The sequence below is a fragment of the Zea mays genome, chromosome 4, assembly GCF_902167145.1.
Source record: "Zea mays cultivar B73 chromosome 4, Zm-B73-REFERENCE-NAM-5.0, whole genome shotgun sequence".
Classification (NCBI taxonomy): domain Eukaryota; kingdom Viridiplantae; phylum Streptophyta; class Magnoliopsida; order Poales; family Poaceae; genus Zea; species Zea mays.
The window spans coordinates 236,615,893-236,640,102 of record NC_050099.1 but is presented as its reverse complement, the minus strand read 5'-3'; the positions used below and the strand labels follow the sequence as shown (position 1 = coordinate 236,640,102).

Sequence of the window (24,210 nt, the reverse complement as noted above, 5' to 3'; positions counted from 1 at the left end):
TGTCGACGGGAGGAAGAGTGGTATTTATAACACATAGTTCACTGGCGGTTGGCTTGAAAAACCGTCAGTGGAAAACTATTTCCACTGGCGGTTATCTTAACACAACCGCCAGTGGAAATAGGATATTTTCACTGGCGGTTCTGTTACACCAACCGCCAGTGTAAATATCCTATTTCCACTTGCGGTTGTGTTAAGAGAACCGCTAGTGGAAATAGGTTTCCACTAGCGGTTCCTAAGCCAGGCCCACCTGGTTTTTTTACTGGCGCGCGGTAACTGAAACCGACAGTGATAATTTATGGGCGTCGCAGACTTTAATCTCTTTTCTACTAGTGGTTGTAGCAACCGTGTATCAGAAAAATAACTGGTAAGTATATACATGAAAATTCTCGCAACATATGTATGCTTGTAGAAACAAGCAAAAAAAGGACATTGGAAAATATGTTAACAATACTATATATTTAGTAGGTGAAAAGACAGTACAGATATTGAGAAGGTAATAAAAAAAGGCCAGCCGACCAATAGAAGAGTGACGTACGTGGGCCTCCACTTGACCGGTTATTGCTGCGGGATAAATAAACGCCGGCCGACTAATAGAAATCTAACCACTTTTTTAGAAATCTAACCACTGATATTAAAAAGGGTGACGTGGCGCTTTTACCGTAGAAAATACTCTCACGTTGCCGGGGGGGGGGGGGGGGGGGGGGGGGTACGGACTCGGAGTCACGGGCCCAGACCACAATATAACCCAACCGGCACCTCCCTTCCTTCTCATCTCACCTCACCCCGAGCCCGAAGCCTCGACCTGGCCAGGCTTCCCTTGCCCTAGGATTGCGCCGCCGCCGATCCAGCCGGCTTCTCCCCGCCCGACGGCCGCGATGTACAACGTAACGGCATCGGACTGCAGACCGCGCGGGGGTCGGGCACCAACGGGTACGCGCAGAGCAACACGTTCTTCGTCAAGCCCCGCTCCACATCCGGCGGGGGTCCGGGCGGACACCACAGGCCGCTGCCCCTCGACGCCGCCGGCGCCGATGGCGGCGGGATGCGCAAGCCCAACAAGGAGATCCTCGAGCACGACCGCAAGCGCCAAGTCGAGCTCAAGCTGCTCGTGCTCAGGGACGCGCTCGAGGAGCACGGCTACACCGAAGACGAGATCGAGGAGCGCGTCGCGGAGGCGCGCAAGGCAGCGGAGGAGGTAGGGATCGGTCGTGGCGCCGGGCGATCGCCTCTGCCCGGCAGAGGATATGGATCTGTTGGCGTCATTTAGGTTTCAGATTGCGGCAGATAAGGCCAGATGTCGATTGTCTAGCAAGACCTAGATGTAGTGGCTTCTATATTAGTATGGGAGTCTTCTAGTACTTAAAGAGCAATCCCATATTCGAATTGTATATGTTCTGTTTATATGTTCGTGCATTTGTCCATCTTTTGGATCGTAAAATCATTTATCAGTCCCAAGCTTTCCTAAGGAATCAAAAGCTTGATGTCTATGCGCACTGCTGCCTGCTGGGTTTGCCTAGACCTTTCCTAAGGAATCAAAAGCCAAGCATCCGACACTCTTTCATTGTCATCTCTACAACATATTAATTTGATGTCCTACGAAAAGCTTGGTCAATGGGAACATAGTTTGCAGCTATTGTGGATGATGAAAAAAAATGGACTGAAAATATCAGCAGTGTCTTAAAATCTCAACATATTAAGTGTTGAGATACCCGCAACCCGATATCCGATGGATATATACACTAGCCAGTTGCTCGTGCTTTTGCTACGAACCCTAAATATATCATATAAATAAGTGTTGAGATATTTATTCAAATATAATTATTGTTTATTTCTAAACACTAAGTTACATGTAGTCTGTTAGTTAGCCTCAAATTTCTAGAGTTGGTGAGCGTGTGTTCAAATGCTCGCTTTGCATTATTTTTTATATAATTATTGTTTACTTCTAAACACTAAGGTACGTGTGGTCTGGTGGTGGCTGCGCTGGCGACGACGCCAAGGTAGGGGGCGCGTGGGGCGGGCCCACTGTGTCAGCTCGGGGTGAAGCCGTGGTAGCACCAGGTGTCCACCTTCCGTTCTTAATAGTAGTAGGGATATAGAGGGGATATTGGGAGGCTAGGGCTTCCAATAATTACAGAAAGCACCAGCCACCCCCTGAAGCAGTCTGGTGCGTCTCTTGCACCAGGTCAAACATCCCCTCTGACCGGATCCACCCCCACGTGCCCCCTGCATACACATTTGTTTACATTTGCATGCGCGAAAATTTTGGAAGATGATAGTCCCCTAGAGGGGGGGTGAATAGGGCGAAACTGAAATTTACAAATATAAACACAACTACAAGCCGGGTTAGCGTTAGAAATATAAACGAGTCCGCAAGAGGGCGTAAAACAAATCGCAAGCAAGTAAAGCAGTGAGACACAAGGATTTGTTTTACCGAGGTTCGGTTCTCGCAAACCTACTCCCCGTTGAGGTGGTCACAAAGACCGGGTCTCTTTCAACCCTTTCCCTCTCTCAAACGGTCCCTCCGATCGAGTGAGCTTCTCTTCTCAAATCAAAACCGGGAACAAAACTTCCCCGCAAGGGCCACCACACAATTGGTGCCTCTTGCCTTGATTACAATGGAGTTTTGATCACAAGAACAAGTGAGAAAGAAAAGAACAATCCAAGCGCAAGAGCTCAAAAGAACACGGCAAATCTCTCTCGCTAATCACTAAAGCCTTGTGTGGAATTGGAGAGGATTTGATCTCTTTGGTGTGTCTAGAATTGAATGCCTAGCTCTTGTAAGTGGTTGAGAAGTGGAAAACTTGGATGCAATGAATGTTGGGTGGTTGGGGGTATTTATAGCCCCAACCACCAAACTAGCCGTTTGATGGGGCTGTCTGTCGCATGGTGCACCGGACAGTCCGGTGCGCCAGCCACGTCACCAAAACCGTTGGGTTCCGACCGTTGGAGCTCTGTCTTCTGGGCCCGCCTGGATGTCCGGTGGCGCACCGGACATGCACTGTAGAGTGTCTGGTGCGCCAGCATGGGCGTGCCTGACTTCTGCACGTGCTGGCGCGCATTTAATGCGCCCGCAGGTAGCCGTTGGCGCCGAAGTAGCCGTTGCCCCGTTGTTACACCGGACAGTCCGGTGTACACCGGACATGTCCGGTGAATTATAGCGGAGCAGCCGTTGCAAATTCCCGAGGCTGGCGAGTTCAGAGCCGCGTCCTCTTGGAGCACCGGACACTGTCCGGTGTACACCGGACAGTCCGGTGAATTATAGCGCGCCGGCTCTAAGAATTCCCGAAGGTGACGAGTTGGAGTTGGAGTCCTCTGGTGCACCGGACATTGTCCGGTGGCACACCGGACAGTCCGGTGCGCCAGACCAGAGGTGCCTTCGGTTGTCCCTTTGCTCTTTTGTTGAACCCAATACTTGGTCTTTTTATTGGCTAAGTGTGAACCTTTGGCACCTGTATAACTTATACACTAGAGCAAACTAGTTAGTCCAATTATTTGTGTTGGGCAATTCAACCACCAAAATTATTTAGGAACTAGGTGTAAGCCTAATTCCCTTTCAATCTCCCCCTTTTTGGTGATTGATGCCAACACAAACCAAAGCAAATATAGAAGTGCATAATTGAACTAGTTTGCATAATGTAAGTGTAAAGGTTGCTTGGAATTGAGCCAATATAAATACTTACAAGATATGCATGGATTGTTTCTTTATTTTTAACATTTTGGACCACGCTTGCACCACAGGTTTTGTTTTTGCAAATTCTTTTGTAAATCCTTTTCAAAGTTCTTTTGCAAATAGTCAAAGGTAAATAAATAAGATTTTACGAAGCATTTTCAAGATTTGAAATTTTCTCCCCCTGTTTCAAATGCTTTTCCTTTGACTAAACAAAACTCCCCCTAAATGAGATCCTCCTCTTAGTGTTCAAGAGGGATTTGATATATCAATTTTGAAATTCTACTTTCTCCCCCTTTTTAACACAATAAGATATCAATTTGAAATTTACCAATTGAAAATCTTGAATAAAAAAAATTAGGTGGTGGTGCGGTCCTTTTGCTTTGGGCTCTTACTCTCTCCCCCTTTGGCATGAATCGCCAAAAACGGAATCATTAGAGCCCTTCGAATTACTTTCTCTTCCCCTTTGGTCATAAATAAATGAGTGAAGATTATACCAAAGATGAAGTTCTTTTGCTTTGAACTCTCCCCAAAAAAAGATGGAGAGATGCGCGGAGCGACGACGAAAGATGAGTTACGGAGTGGAAGCCTTTGTCTTCGCCGAAGACTCCAATTTCCTTTCAATACACCTATGACTTGGTTTGAAATCAACTTGAAAACACATTAGTCATAGCATATGAAAGAGACATGATCAAAGGTATATGAATGAGCTATGTGTGCAATTTAGCAAAAGAAATTGCGCGAATCAAGAATATTGAGCTCATGCCTAAGTTTGTTAAAAGTTTGTTCATCAACAGGCTTGGTAAAGATATTGGCTAATTGATCTTTAGTGTTAATGTAAGAAATCTCGATATCTCCCTTTTGTTGGTGATCCCTAAGAAAATGATACCGAATGGCTATGTGTTTAGTGCGGCTATGCTCGATAGGATTATCCGCCATCTTGATTGCACTCTCATTATCACATAGTAAAGAGACTTTGGTTAATTTGTAACCGTAGTCCTGCAGGGTTTGCCTCATCCAAAGCAATTGCGCGCAACAATGGCCTGCGGCAATGTACTCGGCTTCAGCGGTAGAAAGAGCTACGGAATTTTGCTTCTTTGAAGCCCAAGACACCAAGGATCTTCCCAAGAACTGGCAAGTCCCCGATGTGCTCTTTCTATTAATCTTACACCCCGCCCAATCGGCATCTGAATAACCAATCAAATCAAATGTGGATCCCCGAGGGTACCAAAGCCCAAACTTAGGAGTATAAGCCAAATATCTCAAGATTCGTTTTACGACCGTAAGGTGAGATTCCTTAGGGTCGGATTGGAATCTTGCACACATGCAAACGGAAAGCATAATGTCCGGTCGAGATGCAGATAAATAGAGTAATGAACCTATCATCGACCGGTACACCTTTTGATCGACGGATTTACCTCCCGTGTCGAGGTCGAGATGCCCATTGGTTCCCATGGGTGTCTTGATGGGCTTAGCATCCTTCATTCCAAACTTGGTTAAAATGTCTTGAGTATACTTCATTTGGCTAATGAAGGTGCCTTCTTGGAGTTGCTTGACTTGGAATCCTAGAAAATACTGCAGCTCCCCCATCATCGACATCTCGGATTTTTGTGTCATGATCCTACTAAATTCTTCACAAGTAGATTCGTTAGTAGACCCAAATATAATATCATCAACATAAATTTGGCATACAAACAAATCATTGTCAAGAGTTTTAGTGAATAAAGTAGGATCGACCTTGCCGACTTTGAAGCCATTAGCTAAAAGGAAATCTCTAAGGCATTCATACCATGCTCTTGGGGCTTGCTTGAGCCCATAGAGGGCCTTAGAGAGTTTATACACATGGTTAGGGTACTCACTATCTTCAAAGCCGGGAGGTTGCTCAACATATACCTCTTCCTTGATTGGTCCATTGAGGAAGGCACTTTTCACGTCCATTTGATAAAGCTTAAAGCCATGGTAAGTAGCATAGGCTAATAATATGTGAATCGGCTCAAGCCTAGCTACGGGTGCATAGGTTTCACCAAAATCCAAACCTTCGACTTGGGAGTATCCCTTGGCCACAAGTCGGGCTTTGTTCCTTGTCACCACACCATGCTCGTCTTGCTTGTTGCGGAAGACCCATTTGGTTCCTACAACATTTTGATTAGGACGTGGAACTAAATGCCATACCTCATTCCTAGTGAAGTTGTTGAGCTCTTCTTGCATCGCCACCACCCAATCCGAATCTTGTAGTGCTTCCTCTACCCTGTGTGGCTCAATAGAGGAAACAAAAGAGTAATGCTCACAAAAATGTGCAACACGAGATCTAGTGGTTACCCCCTTATGAATGTCGCCGAGGATGGTGTCGACGGGGTGATCTCGTTGGATTGCTTGGTGGACTCTTGGGTGTGGTGGCCTTGGTTCTTCATCCTCCTTGTCTTGATCATTTGCATCTCCCCCTTGATCATTGCCGTCATCTTGAGGTGGCTTATCTCTTTGATCTTCTTCTTCACCATTTTGAGCCTCATTCTCATTTTGAGTTGGTGGAGATGCTTGCGTGGAGGAGGATGGTTGATCTTGTGCATTTGGAGGTTCTTCGGATTCCTTAGGACACACATCCCCAATGGACATGTTCCTTAGCGCGATGCACGGAGCCTCTTCATTACCTATCTCATCAAGATCAACTTGCTCTACTTGAGAGCCGTTAGTCTCATCAAACACAACGTCACAAGAAACTTCAACTTGTCCAGTGGACTTGTTAAAGACTCTATATGCCCTTGTGTTTGAATCATATCCTAGTAAAAAGCCTTCTACAGTCTTAGGAGCAAATTTAGATTTCCTACATCTTTTAACAAGAATAAAACATTTGCTACCAAAGACTCTAAAATATGAAATATTGGGCTTTTACCGGTTAGGAGTTCATATGATGTCTTCTTGAGGATTTGGTGAAGATATAACCGGTTGATGGCGTAGCAAGCGGTGTTGACCGCCTCGGCCCAAAACCGATCCGAAGTTTTGTACTCATCAAGCATGGTTCTAGCCATGTCCAATAGAGTTCGATTCTTCCTCTCCACTACACCATTTTGTTGTGGCGTGTAGGGAGAAGAGAACTCATGCTTGATGCCCTCCTCCTCAAGAAAGCCTTCGATTTGAGAGTTCTTGAACTCCGTCCCGTTGTCGCTTCTAATTTTCTTGATCCTTAAGCCGAACTCGTTTTGAGCCCGTCTCAAGAATCCCTTTAAGGTCTCTTGGGTTTGAGATTTTTCCTGCAAAAAGAATACCCAAGTGAAGCGAGAATAATCATCCACAATTACTAGACAGTACTTACTCCCGCCGATGCTTATGTAAGCGATCGGGCCGAATAGATCCATGTGTAGGAGCTCCAGTGGCCTGTCAGTTGTCATGATGTTCTTGTGTGGATGATGGGCACCAACTTGCTTTCCTGCTTGGCATGCGCTACAAATCCTGTCTTTCTCAAAATGAACATTGGTTAGTCCTAAAATGTGCTCTCCCTTTAGAAGCTTATGAAGATTCTTCATCCCAACATGGGCTAGTCGGCGGTGCCAGAGCCAACCCATGTTAGTCTTAGCAATTAAGCATGTGTCGAGTTCAGCTCTATCAAAATCTACTAAGTATAGCTGACCCTCTAACACACCCTTAAATGCTATTGAATCATCACTTCTTCTAAAGACAGTGACACCTACATCAGTAAAGAGACAGTTGTAGCCCATTTTGCATAATTGAGATACAGAAAGCAAGTTGTAATCTAATGAATCTACAAGAAAAACATTGGAAATAGAATGGTCAGGTGATATAGCAATTTTACCCAATCCTTTGACCAAACCTTGATTTCCATCCCCGAATGTGATAGCTCGTTGGGGATCTTGGTTTTTCTCATAGGAGGAGAACATTCTCTTCTCCCCAGTCATGTGGTTTGTGCACCCGCTATCGATGATCCAACTTGAGCCCCCGGATGCATAAAACTACAAAACAAGTTTAGTTCTTGACTTTAGGTACCCAAACGGTTTTGGGTCCTTTAGCATTAGAAACAAGAACTTTGGGAACCCAAACACAAGTTTTGGAGCTCTTGTGTTTGCCCCCAACATACTTGGCAACGACCTTGCCGGATTTGTTAGTCAAAACATATGATGCATCAAAAGTTTTAAATGAAAAGCTATGTTCGTTTGTTGCACTAGGAGTTTTCTTCTTAGGCAACTTAGCACGGGTTGGTTGCCTAGAGCTAGATGTCTCACCCTTATACATAAATGCATGATTAGGGCCAGAGTGAGACTTCCTAGAATGAATTCTCCTAATTTTGCTCTCGGGATAACCGACAGGGTATAAAATGTAACCCTCGTTATCCTGAGGCATGGGAGCCTTGCCCTTAACAAAGTTTGACAATTTCTTAGGAGGGGCACTAATTTTGGCATTGTCTCCCTTTTGGAAGCCGATGCCATCCTTAATGCCAGGGCGTCTCCCACTATAGAGCATACTTCTAGCAAATTTAAATTTTTCATTTTCTAAGTTATGCTTGGCAATTTTAGCATCTAATTTTGCTATATGATCATTTTGCTGTTTAATTAGAGTCATGTGATCATGAATAGCATTAACATCAATATCTCTACATCTAGTACAAATAGAAGTGTGCTCAACGGTAGATGTAGAGGTTTTGCAAGATTTTAATTCTACAACCTTAGCATGCAATATATCATTCTTAGTTCTAAGGTCGGAAATAGTAGCATTGCAAGCATCAAAATCTTTAGCCTTAGCAAGCAATTTTTCATTCTCAATTCTAAGGCTAGCAAGAGAAACATTCAACTCATCAATCCTAGCAAGTAAATCAACATTATCATCTCTAGGATTGGAAGTTGAAACATTACAAATATGAGAATCAACCTTAGCAATTAATTTGGCATTTTCATTTCTAAGGTTGGTAATAGTGTCATGGCATGTGCTTAGCTCACTAGTTAATTTCTCACATTTTTCTATTTCTAGAGCATAAGCATTTTTAACCTTAACATGTTTCTTATTTTCCTTAATTAGGAAGTCCTCATGGGAATCCAAAAGATCATCCTTTTCATGAATAGCACTAATTAATTCATTTAATTTTTCTTTTTGATCCATGTTAAGATTGGCAAAAAGGGTACGCAAGTTATCCTCCTCATCACTAGCATTATCATCACTAGAAGACTCATATTTAGTGGATGATTTGGATTTAACCTTCTTCCTCTTGCCGTCCTTTGCCATGAGGCACTTGTGGCCGACGTTGGGGAAGAGGAGTCCCTTGGTGATGGCGATGTTGGCGGCGTCCTCGTCGTCGGAGGAGTCGGTGGAGCTCTCATCGGAGTCCCACTCGCGGCACACGTGGGCATCGCCGCCCCTCTTCTTGTGGTACCTTTTCTTTTCTCTCCTCTTGCCCTTCTTGTCATTATCCCTGTCACTGTCACTTGATAATGGACATTTAGCAATAAAGTGACCGGGCTTACCACACTTGTAGCAAACCTTCTTGGAACGGGATTTGTAATCCTTCCCCTTCCGTTGCTTGAGGATTTGGTGAAAGCTTTTGATGATTAAAGCCATCTCCTCGTTGTCGAGCTTTGAAGCGTCGATTGGTTGTCTACTTGGTGTAGACTCCTCCTTCTTCTCCTTCGTCGCCTTGAACGCCACGGGTTGTGTTTCGGATGTGGAGGGATCATCAAGCTTGTTGATCTTCTTTGAGCCCTTGTGAGAGCACCTAGAGGGGGGGTTAATAGGTGATCCTGTGAAACTTAAACTTATAGCCACAAAAACTTGTTAAGTGTTAGCACAATAATCGCCAAGTGGCTAGAGATGAGTCTCAACAAAACACAATACCACAAGAGATTAAACACAGAGATGACACAGTGGTTTATCCCGTGGTTCGGCCAAGACCAACGCTTGCCTACTCCACGTTGTGGCGTCCCAACGGACGAGGGTTGCAATCAACCCCTCTCAAGCGGTCCAAAGACCAACTTGAATACCACGGTGTTTTGCTTTGCCTTTCAATATCCCGTTTGCGAGGAATCTCCACAACTTGGAGCCTCTCGCCCTTACACTTGTGATTCACAAAGAAATGCGGAGTAAGGGAGGAACTAGCAACGCACACAAGACTCAAAATCAGAGCAACAGCACGCACACAAGTCGCAACAAGAGCTCGCAACACAACTCAATGAGTTCACAACTCAACAAGAGCTCTAGATGCTATCACAATGAACCAAATGCGCGGAATCGATGTCTTGGTGCTTAGGAATGTTGTAGGAATGCTTGGTATTTTCCTCCATGCGCCTAGGGGTCCCTTTTATAGCCCCAAGGCAGCTAGGAGCCATTGAGAGCAAATCTGGAAGGCCATTCTTGCCTTCTGTCATCGGGCGCACCGGACAGTCCGGTGCACACCGGACAGTGTCCGGTGCCCGATTTCCTTCCTTAAATGGCGAAGCCGACCATTGGCGACCTTGGAGCCGTTGGCGCACCGGACATGTCCGGTGCACACCGGACAGTCCGGTGCCCCCTTCTAGCCGTTGGCTCGGCCACGTGTCCCGCGCAGATCGCGCGGTCGACCGTTGGCCCGGCCGACCGTTGGCTCACCGGACAGTCCGGTGCACACCGGACAGTCCGGTGAATTATAGCCGTACGTCGCCGGTAAATTCCCGAGAGCGGCCACTTCACGCCGAGTCAGCCTGGCGCACCGGACACTGTCCGGTGCACCACCGGACAGTCCGGTGCCCCAGACCGAAACAGCCTTTTGGCTGTACACAGCCAACTCTTCTCTTTTCTTCTTCTTTCTGTTTCTAATACTTAGACAAGTATATTAGTACACAAAACCAATGTACTAAGGCTTAGAAACATACCTTTACTCTTGATTTGCACTTTGTCCATCCATGAGCATAAATTCACATTTAAGCACTTGTGTTGGCACTCAATCACCAAAATACTTAGAAATGGCCCAAGGGCACATTTCCCTTTCAATCTCCCCCTTTTTGGTGATTTATGCCAACACAACATAAAGCAACTAGAATAAGTGCAAAATCGCTTCAAATAGAACTCAAATTTTATTTTGATTCATTTTTGGCATATATGGATCATCCTTTGCCACCACTTGGTTTGTTTTTGCAAATCAAACTCAAATCTCTATCTCTAAGTCAAACACACATGTTGAAGCATAAAGAGAGTCATTCCAAAAGAGATTGATCAAAGATTTCAAAAACTCCCCCTATTTCCCATAATCAACACTTCTCCCCACAAGAGGCCAACTTTTGACAAAAGAGACAATGCAAGAGTTTTGACAAACCAAAAGCTCTATTCTACTATTTTCAAAATTTCTCAAGTGGTAGCTGATCCATCTATTGCTTTGGCCTTTATTTTCTCCCCCTTTGGCATCAAGCACCAAAACGGGATCAACCTTGGCCCGATAACCCCATTGCCTCACCAAAATCTTCAATTAAGAGCAAATAGGCAATAAGAGTGTAAAGATGAACTTGGAAAGGTTACTCTTTTCATCGGAGTGCAGTGGAAGTCTTGCATGGTCCAAGTCCACCTTTTCCCTTTCAATTCTCTTTTGAGACTAAAACAAGCAAACTCAAGCACATGGTTAGTCTCAAAGGGTCAAGTTGTAGCACAGCTCCCCCTACATATGTGCATCACTTGTACAAAGGACTTGTGAGGTCCGGGGAGTGTTTGTACAACTTGAGCACCATAAGTAAGCAACGAAATGCATAATGAACATGATCAAGGGCATTAACACATGTATGCTATAAATCAATCCAAGTTCCGCGAATCTAAGACATTTAGCTCACTACGCAACCTGCAAAAGGTCTTCTCATCTAGAGGCTTGGTAAAGATATCGGCTAGCTGGTTCTCGGTGCTAACATGAAACACTTCGATATCTCCCTTTTGCTGGTGGTCTCTCAAAAAGTGATGCCGGATGTCTATGTGCTTTGTGCGGCTGTGTTCAACAAGATTTTCCGCCATGCGGATAGCACTCTCATTGTCACATAGGAGTGGGACTTTGCTCAGATTGTAGCCAAAGTCCCGGAGGGTTTGCCTCATCCACAGTAGTTGCGCACAACACTGTCCTGCGGCAACGTACTCGGCCTCAGCGGTGGATAGGGCAACGGAGGTTTGTTTCTTAGAGTTCCATGACACCAGGGACCTTCCTAAGAATTGGCACGTCCCTGATGTACTCTTCCTATCGACCTTACATCCAGCATAGTCGGAGTCTGAGTATCCAACCAAGTCAAAGGTAGACCCCTTTGGATACCAGAGCCCGAAGCAAGGCGTAGCAACCAAATATCTAAGAATTCGCTTCACCGCCACTAAGTGACACTCCTTAGGATCGGATTGAAATCTAGCACACATGCATACGCTAAGCATAATATCCGGTCTACTAGCACATAAATAAAGTAAAGACCCTATCATTGACCGGTATGCTTTTTGATCAACGGACTTACCTCCTTTGTTGAGGTCGGTGTGTCCGTCGGTCCCCATCGGAGTCTTTGCGGGCTTGGCGTCCTTCATCCCAAACCGCTTCAGCAAGTCTTGCGTGTACTTTGTTTGGGAGATGAAGGTGCCGTCCTTGAGTTGCTTCACTTGGAACCCAAGGAAGTAGTTCAACTCGCCCATCATCGACATCTCAAATTTCTGCGTCATCACCCTGCTAAACTCTTCACACGACTTTTGATTAGTAGAACCAAATATTATGTCATCGACATAAATTTGGCACACAAAAAGATCACCATTGCAAGTCTTAGTAAAAAGAGTTGGATCGGCTTTCCCAACCTTGAAAGCATTAGCAATTAAAAAGTCTCTAAGGCATTCATACCATGCTCTTGGGGCTTGCTTAAGTCCATAGAGCGCCTTAGAGAGCTTACACACATGGTCGGGGTACCGTTCATCCTCAAAGCCAGGGGTTGCTCTACGTACACCTCCTCCTTGATCGACCCGTTGAGGAACGCGCTCTTCACATCCATTTGGTACAACCTGAAAGAATGGTGAGCGGCATATGCTAGCAAGATACGAATTGATTCTAGCCTAGCCACAGGAGCAAAAGTCTCCTCAAAGTCCAAACCTGCGACTTGGGCATAACCTTTTGCCACAAGTCGAGCCTTGTTCCTCGTCACCACCCCGTGCTCGTCCTGTTTGTTGCGGAACACCCACTTGGTTCCCACAACATTTTGCTTGGGACGAGGCACCAGTGTCCAAACTTCATTGCGCTTGAAGTTGTTGAGTTCCTCCTGCATGGCCAATACCCAATCCGGATCTAGCAGGGCCTCCTCTACCCTGAAAGGCTCAATAGAAGAGACAAAGGAGTAATGCTCACAAAAATTAACTAATCGAGATCGAGTAGTTACTCCCTTACTAATGTCACCCAAAATTTGGTCGACGGGATGATCCCTTTGAATCACCGCTCGAACTTGGGTTGGAGGTGCCGGTTGCGCTTCTTCCTCCATCACGTGATCATCTTGTGCTCCCCCTTGATCACACGCCTCCTTTTGATGAACCTGTTCATCGTCTTGAGTTGGGGGATGCACCGTTGTTGAGGAAGAAGGTTGATCTCGTTCATCTTGTTCCTGTGGCCGCACTTCTCCAATCGCCATGGTTCGTATAGCGGCCGTTGGAACATCTTCTTCATCTACATCATCACAATTAACAACTTGCTCTCTTGGAGAGCCATTAGTCTCATCAAATACAACGTCGCTAGAGACTTCAACTAAACCCGATGATTTGTTGAAGACCCTATACGCCTTTGTATTTGAATCATAACCTAACAAAAACCCTTCTACAGCTTTGGGAGCAAACTTAGAATTTCTACCCTTCTTCACTAGAATGTAGCATTTACTCCCAAATACACGAAAGTAAGATACATTGGGTTTGTTACCGGTTAGTAGCTCATACGAAGTCTTCTTGAGGAGGCGATGAAGGTAGACCCTGTTGATGGCGTGGCAAGCCGTGTTCACGGCTTCCGACCAAAAACGCTCGGGGGTCTTGAATTCTCCAAGCATCGTCCTCGCCATATCGATTAGCGTCCTGTTCTTCCTTTCTACCACACCATTTTGCTGTGGTGTGTAGGGAGCGGAGAACTCGTGCTTGATCCCTTCCTCCTCAAGGAACTCCTCCACTTGAAGGTTCTTGAACTCGGACCCGTTGTCGCTCCTTATCTTCTTCACCTTGAGCTCAAACTCATTTTGAGCTCTCCTTAGGAAGCGCTTGAGGGTCCCTTGGGTTTCAGACTTATCCTGCAAAAAGAACACCCAAGTCAAGCGGGAAAAGTCATCAACAATGACTAGACCATACTTACTTCCTCCTTTGCTCAGATAGGCGACGGGTCCGAAGAGGTCCATATGCAGCAGCTCCAGAGGTCTTGACGTGGTCATCACATTCTTGCTGTGATGTGCTCCTCCCACTTGTTTACCTGCTTGACAAGCTGCACAAGGTCTATCTTTTTCGAAATGGACATTGGTTAGACCTATCACGTGTTCTCCCTTTAGAAGCTTGTGGAGGTTCTTCATCCCCACATTTGCTAAGCGGCGATGCCACAACCAGCCCATGCAAGTCTTAGCCATTAAGCATGCATCTAGACCGGCCTCTTCTTTTGCAAAATCAACTAAGTACAGTTTGCCGTCTAGTACACCCTTAAAAGCTAGTGAACCATCACATCTTCTAAAGACAAACACATCTATGTTTGTGAATAAACAGTTATATCCCATATTGCACAATTGACTAACAGATAGTAAATTATATCCAAGAGACTCTACTAAAAACACATTAGAGATAGAGTGCTCATTGGAGATTGCAATTTTACCTAGCCCTTTTACCTTGCCTTGATTCCCATCACCGAATATTATTGAATCTTGGGAATCCTTATTCTTGACGTAGGAGGTGAACATCTTCTTCTCCCCCGTCATATGGTTTGTGCATCCGCTGTCGATAATCCAGCTTGAACCCCCGGATGCATAAACCTGCAAGGCAAATTTAGGCTTGGGTCTTAGGTACCCAACTCATGTTGGGTCCTACAAGGTTAGTGCAAATATCCTTAGGGACCCAAATGCAAGTTTTGTCTCCCTTGCATTTTGCCCCTAACTTCCTAGCAACTATTTTCCTATCCTTTCTACAAATAGCAAAAGAAGCATTTAAAGCATGATATATTGTAGAAGGTTCATTTACTTTCCTAGGAACATTAACAACATTTTTCCTAGGCATATTATGAATAACATTTCTCCTAGACATATTTCTACCATGCATATAGGAAGAACTAGAAGCAAACATGGCATGAGAGTCAAAATCATCATAAGCATTATAACTCCTATAAGCATTTCTAGTTTGTCTCCTATCATGATACATAAAAGCATGGTTCCTTTTAGTACTACTAGCCATAGGAGCCTTCCCTTTCTCCTTGGCGGAGATAGGAGCCTTATGGCTTGTCAAGTCCTTGGCTTCCCTCTTGTAGCCAAGTCCATCCTTAATTGAGGGGTGTCTACCAATCGTGTAGGCATCCCTTGCAAATTTCAGCTTATCAAATTCATTCTTGCTAGTCTTAAGTTGGGCATTAAGACTAGCCAATTCCTCATTTAATTTGGAAATTGAAACTAAATGATCACTACAAGCATCAATATCGAAATCTGTACATCTTTTACAGATTGTAACATGTTCTACACAAGAACTAGATTTACTAGCTACTTCTAGTTTAGCATTTAAATCATCATTAACACTTTTTAAAGTAGCAATGGTTTCATGACAAGAAGATAATTCACTAGAGAGCACTTCATTCCTTTTGATTTCTAGAGCAAGAGATTTTTGTGCACTAACAAATTTATCATGCTCCTCATATAAAAGATCCTCTTGTTTTTCTAGCAATCTATTTTTGTCATTCAAAGCATCAATCAACTCATTAATCTTATTAATTTTAGATCTATCTAATCCCTTGAATAAGCATGAGTAGTCTATCTCATCATCATCACTAGACTCATCCTCACTTGAAGAAGCATAAGTACTAGTATCATGAGTGCTTACTTTCTTCTCCCTTGCCATGAGGCAAGTGTGACGCTCGTTGGGGAAGAGGGATGACTTGTTGAAGGCAGTGGCGGCGAGTCCTTCATTGTCGGAGTTGGAGGAAGAGCAATCCGAATCCCACTCCTTTCCGATATGTGCCTCGCCCTTGGCCTTCTTGTAATGCTTCTTCTTCTCCCTTTTGTTCCCCTTTTCCTGGTCACTTTCATTATCGGGACAGTTAGCAATGAAATGACCAATCTTACCACATTTGAAGCACGAGCGCTTCTCCTTTGTCTTGGTCTTGCTTGGCTGTCCCTTGCGACCTTTAAGCGCCGTCTTGAAGCGCTTAATGATGAGGGCCATCTCCTCATTATTTAGCCCGGCTGCCTCAACTTGCGCCACCTTGCTCGGTAGCGCCTCTTTGCTCCTCGTTGCCTTGAGAGCAATGGGTTGAGGCTCATGAATAGGACCGTTCAACGCGTCGTCCACATATCTCGCCTCCTTGATCATCATTCGCCCGCTTACGAACTTCCCAAGAATTTCTTCGGGCGACATCTTGGTGTACCTAGGATTTTCACGAATATTGTTCACCAAATGAGGATCAAGAACGGTAAAGGACCTTAGCATTAGGCGGACGACGTCGTGGTCCGTCCATCGCGTGCTTCCGTAGCTCCTTATTTTGTTGATAAGGGTCTTGAGCCTGTTGTATGTTTGGGTTGGCTCCTCGCCCCTTATCATTGCGAATCGTCCAAGCTCGCCTTCCACCAACTCCATCTTGGTGAGCAAGGTGACATCATTCCCCTCATGAGAGATCTTGAGGGTGTCCCAGATCTGCTTGGCATTGTCCAAGCCGCTCACCTTATGGTACTCGTCCCTGCACAAGGAGGCTAGCAACACAGTAGTAGCTTGTGCATTTTTATGAATCTGTTCATTAATAAACATGGGACTATCCGTACTATCAAAGTGCATTCCACTCTCTACAATCTCCCATATGCTAGGATGGAGAGAGAACAAGTGACTACGCATTTTGTGACTCCAAAATCCGTAGTCCTCTCCATCAAAATGAGGAGGTTTACCAAGTGGAATAGATAATAAATGAGCATTAGTATTTTGAGGAATACGAGAATAATCAAAAGAAAAGTTCGAATTGACCGTTTTCTTTTTCTCGTAGTCGTCGTCGTCCTTTTGGGAGGAAGTAGACTCATCGCTGTCGTAGTAGACGATCTCCTTGATGCGTCTTGTCTTCTTCTTCTTCCCATCTTTGCGTCTGTGGCCCGAGCTTGAGTCGTTGGACTTGTCATCCCTTGGCTCGTTGACGAAGGACTCCTTCTCCTTGTCGTTGATCACGATTCCCTTCCCTTTAGGATCCATCTCTTCGGGCGGTTAGTCCCTTTGTGAAGAGAACGGCTCTGATACCAATTGAGAGCACCTAGAGGGGGGGTGAATAGGTGATCCTGTGAAACTTAAACTTATAGCCACAAAGACTTGTTAAGTGTTAGCACAATAATCGCCAAGTGGCTAGAGATGAGTCTCAACAAAACACAATACCACAAGAGATTAAACACAGAGATGACACAGTGGTTTATCCCGTGGTTCGGCCAAGACCAACGCTTGTCTACTCCACGTTGTGGCGTCCCAACGGACGAGGGTTGCAATCAACCCCTCTCAAGCGGTCCAAAGACCAACTTGAATACCACGGTGTTTTGCTTTGCCTTTCAATATCCCGTTTGCGAGGAATCTCCACAACTTGGAGCCTCTCGCCCTTACACTTGTGATTCACAAAGAAATGCGGAGTAAGGGAGGAACTAGCAACGCACACAAGACTCAAAATCAGAGCAACAGCACGCACACAAGTCGCAACAAGAGCTCGCAACACAACTCAATGAGTTCACAACTCAACAAGAGCTCTAGATGCTATCACAATGAACCAAATGCGCGGAATCGATGTCTTGGTGCTTAGGAATGTTGTAGGAATGCTTGGTATTTTCCTCCATGCGCCTAGGGGTCCCTTTTATAGCCCCAAGGCAGCTAGGAGCCGTTGAGAGCAAATCTGGAAGGCCATTCTTGCCTTCTGTCATCGGGCGCACCGGACAGTCCGGTGCACACCGGACAGTGTCCGGTGCCCGATTTCCTTCCTTAAATGGCGAAGCCGACCGTTGGCGACCTTGGAGCCGTTGGCGCACCGGACATGTCCGGTGCACACCGGACAGTCCGGTGCCCCCTTCTAGCCGTTGGCTCGGCCACGTGTCCCGCGCAGATCGCGCGGTCGACCGTTGGCCCGGCCGACCGTTGGCTCACCGGACAGTCCGGTGCACACCGGACAGTCCGGTGAATTATAGTCGTACGTCGCCGGTAAATTCCCGAGAGCGGCCACTTCACGCCGAGTCAGCCTGGCGCACCGGACACTGTCCGGTGCACCACCGGACAGTCCGGTGCCCCAGACCGAAACAGCCTTTTGGCTGTACACAGCCAACTCTTCTCTTTTCTTCTTCTTTCTGTTTCTAATACTTAGACAAGTATATTAGTACACAAAACCAATGTACTAAGGCTTAGAAACATACCTTTACTCTTGATTTGCACTTTGTCCATCCATGAGCATAAATTCACATTTAAGCACTTGTGTTGGCACTCAATCACCAAAATACTTAGAAATGGCCCAAGGGCACATTTCCCTTTCACCTTGATCATACATTCAAAACTCACAAAATTCCCGATAACTTCCTCGGGAGTCATTAGAGTATATCTAGGATTACCATGAATTAATTGAACTTGAGTGGGGTTAAGGAAGATGAGTGATCTAAGAATAACCTTAACCACCTCGTGGTCATCCCATTTCTTGCTCCCGAGGTTGCGCACTTGGTTCACCAAGGTCTTGAGCCGGTTGTACATATCTTGTGGCTCCTCCCCTTGGCGAAGACGGAAGCGACCGAGCTCCCCCTCGATCGTTTCCCGCTTGGTGATCTTGGTGAGTTCATCACCCTCGTGCGCGGTCTTGAGTAGATCCCAAATCTCCTTCGCATTCTTCAACCCTTGCACCTTGTTATATTCCTCTCTACTTAGAGAGGCGAGGAGTATGGTCGTGGCTTGGGAGTTGAAGTGCTCGATTTGGGCTACTTCATCCTCATCATAGTTTTCATCCCCTACGGATGGTACCTGTGCACCAAACTCAACAACATCCCATATACTTTTGTGGAGTGAGGTTAGATGAAATCGCATTAAATCACTCCACCTAGCATAATATTCACCATCAAATGTTGGTGGTTTGCCTAATGGGACGGAAAGTAAAGGTGTATGTTTAGGAATGCGAGGGTAGCGTAGGGGGATCTTACTATACTTCTTACGCTCTTGGCGTTTTGAAGTGACAGACGCCGCGTCGGAGCCGGAGGTGGATGCCGATGAAGAATCGGTCTCGTAGTAGACCACCTTCCTCATCTTCTTTTTCTTGTCCCCACTCCAATGCGGCTTGTGAGAAGAGGATTTCTCCTCCTTCTCTTTGTGGTGTGAAGAAGATCTCTTCTCCTTCCCTTTGGAGGAGTCCTTCTTCTTCTCCTTCCTCTTGGTGCGGGACTTTTCCGATGAAGTGCTCCCGTGGCTTGTAGTGGGCTTTTCGCCGGTCTCCATCTCCTTCTTGGCGTGATCTTCCGACATCACTTCGAGCGGTTAGGCTCTAATGAAGCACCGGGCTCTGATACCAATTGATAGTCGCCTAGAGGGGGGGTGAATAGGGCGAAACTGAAATTTACAAATATAAACACAACTACAAGCCGGGTTAGCGTTAGAAATATAAACGAGTCCGCAAGAGGGCGTAAAACAAATCGCAAGCAAGTAAAGCGGTGAGACATAAGGATTTGTTTTACCAAGGTTCGGTTCTCGCAAACCTACTCCCCGTTGAGGTGGTCACAAAGACCGGGTCTCTTTCAACCCTTTCCCTCTCTCAAACGGTCCCTCCGACCGAGTGAGCTTCTCTTCTCAAATCAAAACCGGGAACAAAACTTCCCCGCAAGGGCCACCACACAATTGGTGCCTCTTGCCTTGATTACAATGGAGTTTTGATCACAAGAACAAGTGAGAAAGAAAAGAAGCAATCCAAGCGCAAGAGCTCAAAAGAACACGGCAAATCTCTCTCGCTAATCACTAAAGCCTTGTGTGGAATTGGAGAGGATTTGATCTCTTTGGTGTGTCTAGAATTGAATGCCTAGCTCTTGTAAGTGGTTGAGAAGTGGAAAACTTGGATGCAATGAATGTTGGGTGGTTGGGGGTATTTATAGCCCCAACCACCAAACTAGCCGTTTGGTGGGGCTGTCTGTCGCATGGTGCACCGGACAGTCCGGTGCGCCAGCCACGTCACCAAAACCGTTGGGTTCCGACCGTTGGAGCTCTATCTTCTTGGCCCGCCTGGATGTCCGGTGGCGCACCGGACATGCACTGTAGAGTGTCCGGTGCGCCAGCATGGGCGTGCCTGACTTCTGCGCGCGCTGGCGCGCATTTAATGCTCCCACAGGTAGCCGTTGGCGCCGAAGTAGCCGTTGCCCCGTTGTTACACCGGACAGTCCGGTGTACACCGGACATGTCCGGTGAATTATAGCGGAGCAGCCGTTGCAAATTCCCGAGGCTGGCGAGTTCAGAGCCGCGTCCTCTTGGAGCACCGGACACTGTCCGGTGTATATCGGACAGTCCGGTGAATTATAGCGCGTCGGCTCTGAGAATTCCCGAAGGTGACGAGTTGGAGTTGGAGTCCTCTGGTGCACCGGACATTGTCCGATGGCACACCGGACAGTCCGGTGCGCCAGACCAGAGGTGCCTTCGGTTGTCCCTTTGCTCTTTTGTTGAACCCAATACTTGGTCTTTTTATTGGCTAAGTGTGAACCTTTGGCACCTGTATAACTTATACACTAGAGCAAACTAGTTAGTCCAATTATTTGTGTTGAGCAATTCAACCACCAAAATTATTTAGGAACTAGGTGTAAGCCTAATTCCCTTTCAGAAGACATACACACATATTTAACAAATGGATTGATATGTATGGAAACAAAAAATATGATTTGAATGATTTATTCCGTCCATAAATATCGGATCTCTATAACAGCCATGTAACTAGGCTCTTTAGAAAGATTTTATGATATATAATAATATTAATTATGCTACATGTTGTAGGTATTTATGCAATATGGTACGCTGCGTAGAAAATTAGTTTTCTGTTGCATGTGCACAAATTTAGGATGGCAAGAAGGTGTGTTGAGAGGAAATGAATTGTCATTTATGGAAACAAAAATCTAATTTAAATGCTTTATTTCCTCCATAAATATAGGATCTCTCCAACATCAATGCAGTTAGGCTCGTTGGAACTAGTTTATGACATATACTGATATGAATTATGCTACACAGCATAGATATTTATGCAGTGTGGTACACTGCATAAAAAATATGTTTCCTACTATATGCGCACAAATTTAGGATGACAAGAATGTGTGTTGAAAGAAAATGGATTGATATACATGGAAACAAAAAATCTAATTTAAATGCTTAATTTTATCCATAAATATAGGATCCCTTCAACACACATGCATCTAGGCTTGTTAGAACCAGTTTATAATATATACTGATACTAATTATGATACATGGTATAGATATTTATGTAGTATGGTACACCGCGTAAAAAATATGTTTCCTGCTGCATGGGTACAAATTTAGGATGACAAGAATGTGCCTTGAAAGAAAATGGATTAGCATGCATGGAAACAAAAAAATCTAATTTAAATGCTTAATTTCCTCCATAAATATAGGATCTCTCCAACAGTCGTGCATTTAGGCTCGTTAGAACCAGTTTATGATATATATACTGATACTAATTATATTACACGGCGAAGTATTTATCCACTGCGGTACATTGTGTACAAAATCTGTTTTTTGTTGCACACACAAATTTAGGATGAAAAGAATGTGAGTTAAAAGGAAATGGATTGACATGCATAGAAATAAAAAACTGATTTTCAATGCTTTATTTTATCCATAAATATAGGATATCTTCAACAGTCATGCAGTTAGGCTCGTTAGAACAGTTTATGATATATACTGATATTAATTATGCTACAAGTCGAAGGTATTTATGCATTACGGTACACTACATAAAAATCAACAAACATTTACATAAAATCCGAATAGAAATATCATGAACAAACAAAAGATGGAAGAAGAGCCATGAACTGACAATGTATCATAAAAACTATTGATGTTGGCATAAATATGTATACAAAATAGCATAAAAATAGGGACATCGATCCGCCACTGCTCGCGCATAGGGAAGTCCACGTCGTCGCTCGCGCCTTGAGAAGGTCGGCGTCGTCGCGGGAGGTGGGACACTAGTGTGCGCCACTCTGGGGCATGCGCCTCCGAGGAGCCGATGTCGCATGCGTGCCTCTAGGATCCGTCGCCGCGTGCACGCTTCCCAAATCCGTCGCCGCCACGCTCGCTCAGGGCCACCACCGCCACTGCCGAAGCCTACCGCGCCTCACGCAACTGTCGTCGCCACCGGGTCTAGGGTGCGCCACCGCCGCTCGTCCGCTTCGGGAGCACCGTCGACGCTTGCCCGCTCGCCTTAGGAGCGTCGCCATTGCTCGATCCTAAGGGAGCGCCGCCGCCAGTCGCTCGCCTCAGGGCACCACCGCCGCTTTCTCCCGGGATCGCCGCCGCTCGCTCGCCCGAGGGAACTGCCGCCATCGCTAAAACCTAATCCCTAACGGCTTGGGGTGTTTTTATAGACGCTCGAACCTGGTGCGGCTGAACCGGATGACACCGTTGAGCCAGGGCTTCCTCTAGTTATTGGAAGCTTAGGGCTCCAAATATACAAACTATATATATATGGTAAATATTCTACATGAGGGTCTCTTATTTGGCCAAATCTTCACCAATGGGTAAACGAGTATTAGAACGTTCCTCCCTGACCCATACCCGTTAACCCATGGGTATAAAATACCCACTATAAATTTAGCCCAAAAGCATGAAATTGGGCTTCAGTCATCCATCTTTTTTACTATTTAACATCCTTTTGGCCATAGTGTCATAGAAGGCTTAACGACTATTTGATGACCATGTAATGGAACATATAATGTGTTATGTGGTACTATCCTAGTGTTGCTAATTTATCCAATTGTCTTTGTTGTTGTTGAATGGATGGTTAAATGGTGCTAGAAATTTTGTAATGGTATTTAGATGGATATACTTGATATTTGTATAATGTACAGTTTTAATATATGTATAATCTTTGTGGGTAAGGGTGACCCATACCCACATGAGTATGTGTATTGGGTAAATCCATACCCACCAATGTATATAGGTGACCCGATGAGGTTATTTTTTTGTCGTGGGTATGGATATGAGATAGTAATATCCGATGGGTATTTACCCATTCCCATCTCTACTCGTGGTGGAGGTGCTCAAGTGCGGTTCACCGTTAATCTATCTTAACTTTTTTCTTATAAGAACATATATAATCTATCTATTTAAGATGAGTTAATATATATAGTTAAAAATTATAAGAAGCTAAAATGGTATTAAGGGGTTGTTTGGCTTGGCTCCTTAGCAAAACTTCAAGTAGGAGCTAGCCAAACACTACAACAGCTACAATCATTTTTGGCGGCTAGAAGCCGCCAAAAATAGGCCCTTCGCCGCCGAAAATTTGAAATAAATTACTAAAAAATTAACCTTCTTGTGGAGAAGGGCTCGGGGCACGAAACAGTGGCAGGAGGAGAGCTCAACGGGCGCTGCCGGGGCGGCGCGCGACGGCAGCCGTGGCTGTGGGGCGGCGCGACCAGGAGGGTCTGGGAGAACACGGGCGGTGTGCGGCAAAGGCGGCGCGGCCGGGCCGGCTGACGGCCGAGCGATGGGCGACTGCGGCGTGTGACGCTGCCGGGCCGTGGGCGCGATGTGAGAGGCAAGGGCGCAGGTTGTGTGGAGATGCGGTGGCATGGGAAGAAACAGGGAGGAAGGAACCGACGTTTAAAAAGTTTAATTTTCAGCGGCCGTGTCAGAAGCCACCAAAAATAACCTTATTTTCGGTGGCCAGAGTCAGCTGCCGTAAATAGGCCCTTTCTCGCCGAAGATATGAAATAAATTACTAAAAAAATTAACCTGCTTATGGAGAAGGGCTCGGGGTGCAAAATGGTGGCAGGAGGAGAGCACGACGGGCGCTGTCGGAGCGGGGGTGGCACGCGAAGACAGCCGTGGCTGCGGGGGCGGCGTGGCCGGGACGGTCCGGGAGAACCCAGGCGGTGTGCGGCGAGGGCGGCGCGGCCGGGCTGGCTGACAGCGAGCGACAGGCGTGGCGTGGCCGGGCGGCGGCGGCATGCAACGCTGCCGGGGCGTGGGCGTGCTGTGAGAGGCAAGGGCGCGGGCTATGTGGAGATGCGGCAGCGTGGGAAGAAACGGGGAGGAAGAAACCAACGTTTAAAAAGTTTAATTTTCGGCGATCGTGTCAGAAGCCGCTGAAAATAACTGTATTTTCGGTGGCCAGAGTTTGCCGTCGAAAATAGGCCCATTGCCGCCAAAAATATGAAATAAAT

General features: G+C 45.8%; 1 protein-coding gene across 1 annotated transcript; it reads left to right on the top strand.

The window, feature by feature from the left end:
• Positions 1–770: 770 nt before the first annotated feature.
• Positions 771–1,451, top strand: LOC100277529 (uncharacterized). The gene has a single exon (NM_001367329.1). The coding sequence runs from the start codon at positions 876–878 to the stop codon at positions 1,197–1,199; it is 324 nt and encodes a 107-aa protein (NP_001354258.1). The 5' UTR covers positions 771–875; the 3' UTR covers positions 1,200–1,451.
• Positions 1,452–24,210: the final 22,759 nt, after the last annotated feature.

Coding starts and splice junctions, on each gene's coding strand:
- LOC100277529 (NM_001367329.1), top strand. CDS start 876: ATGTACAACGTAACGGCATCGGACTGCAGACCGCGCGGGGGTCGGGCA.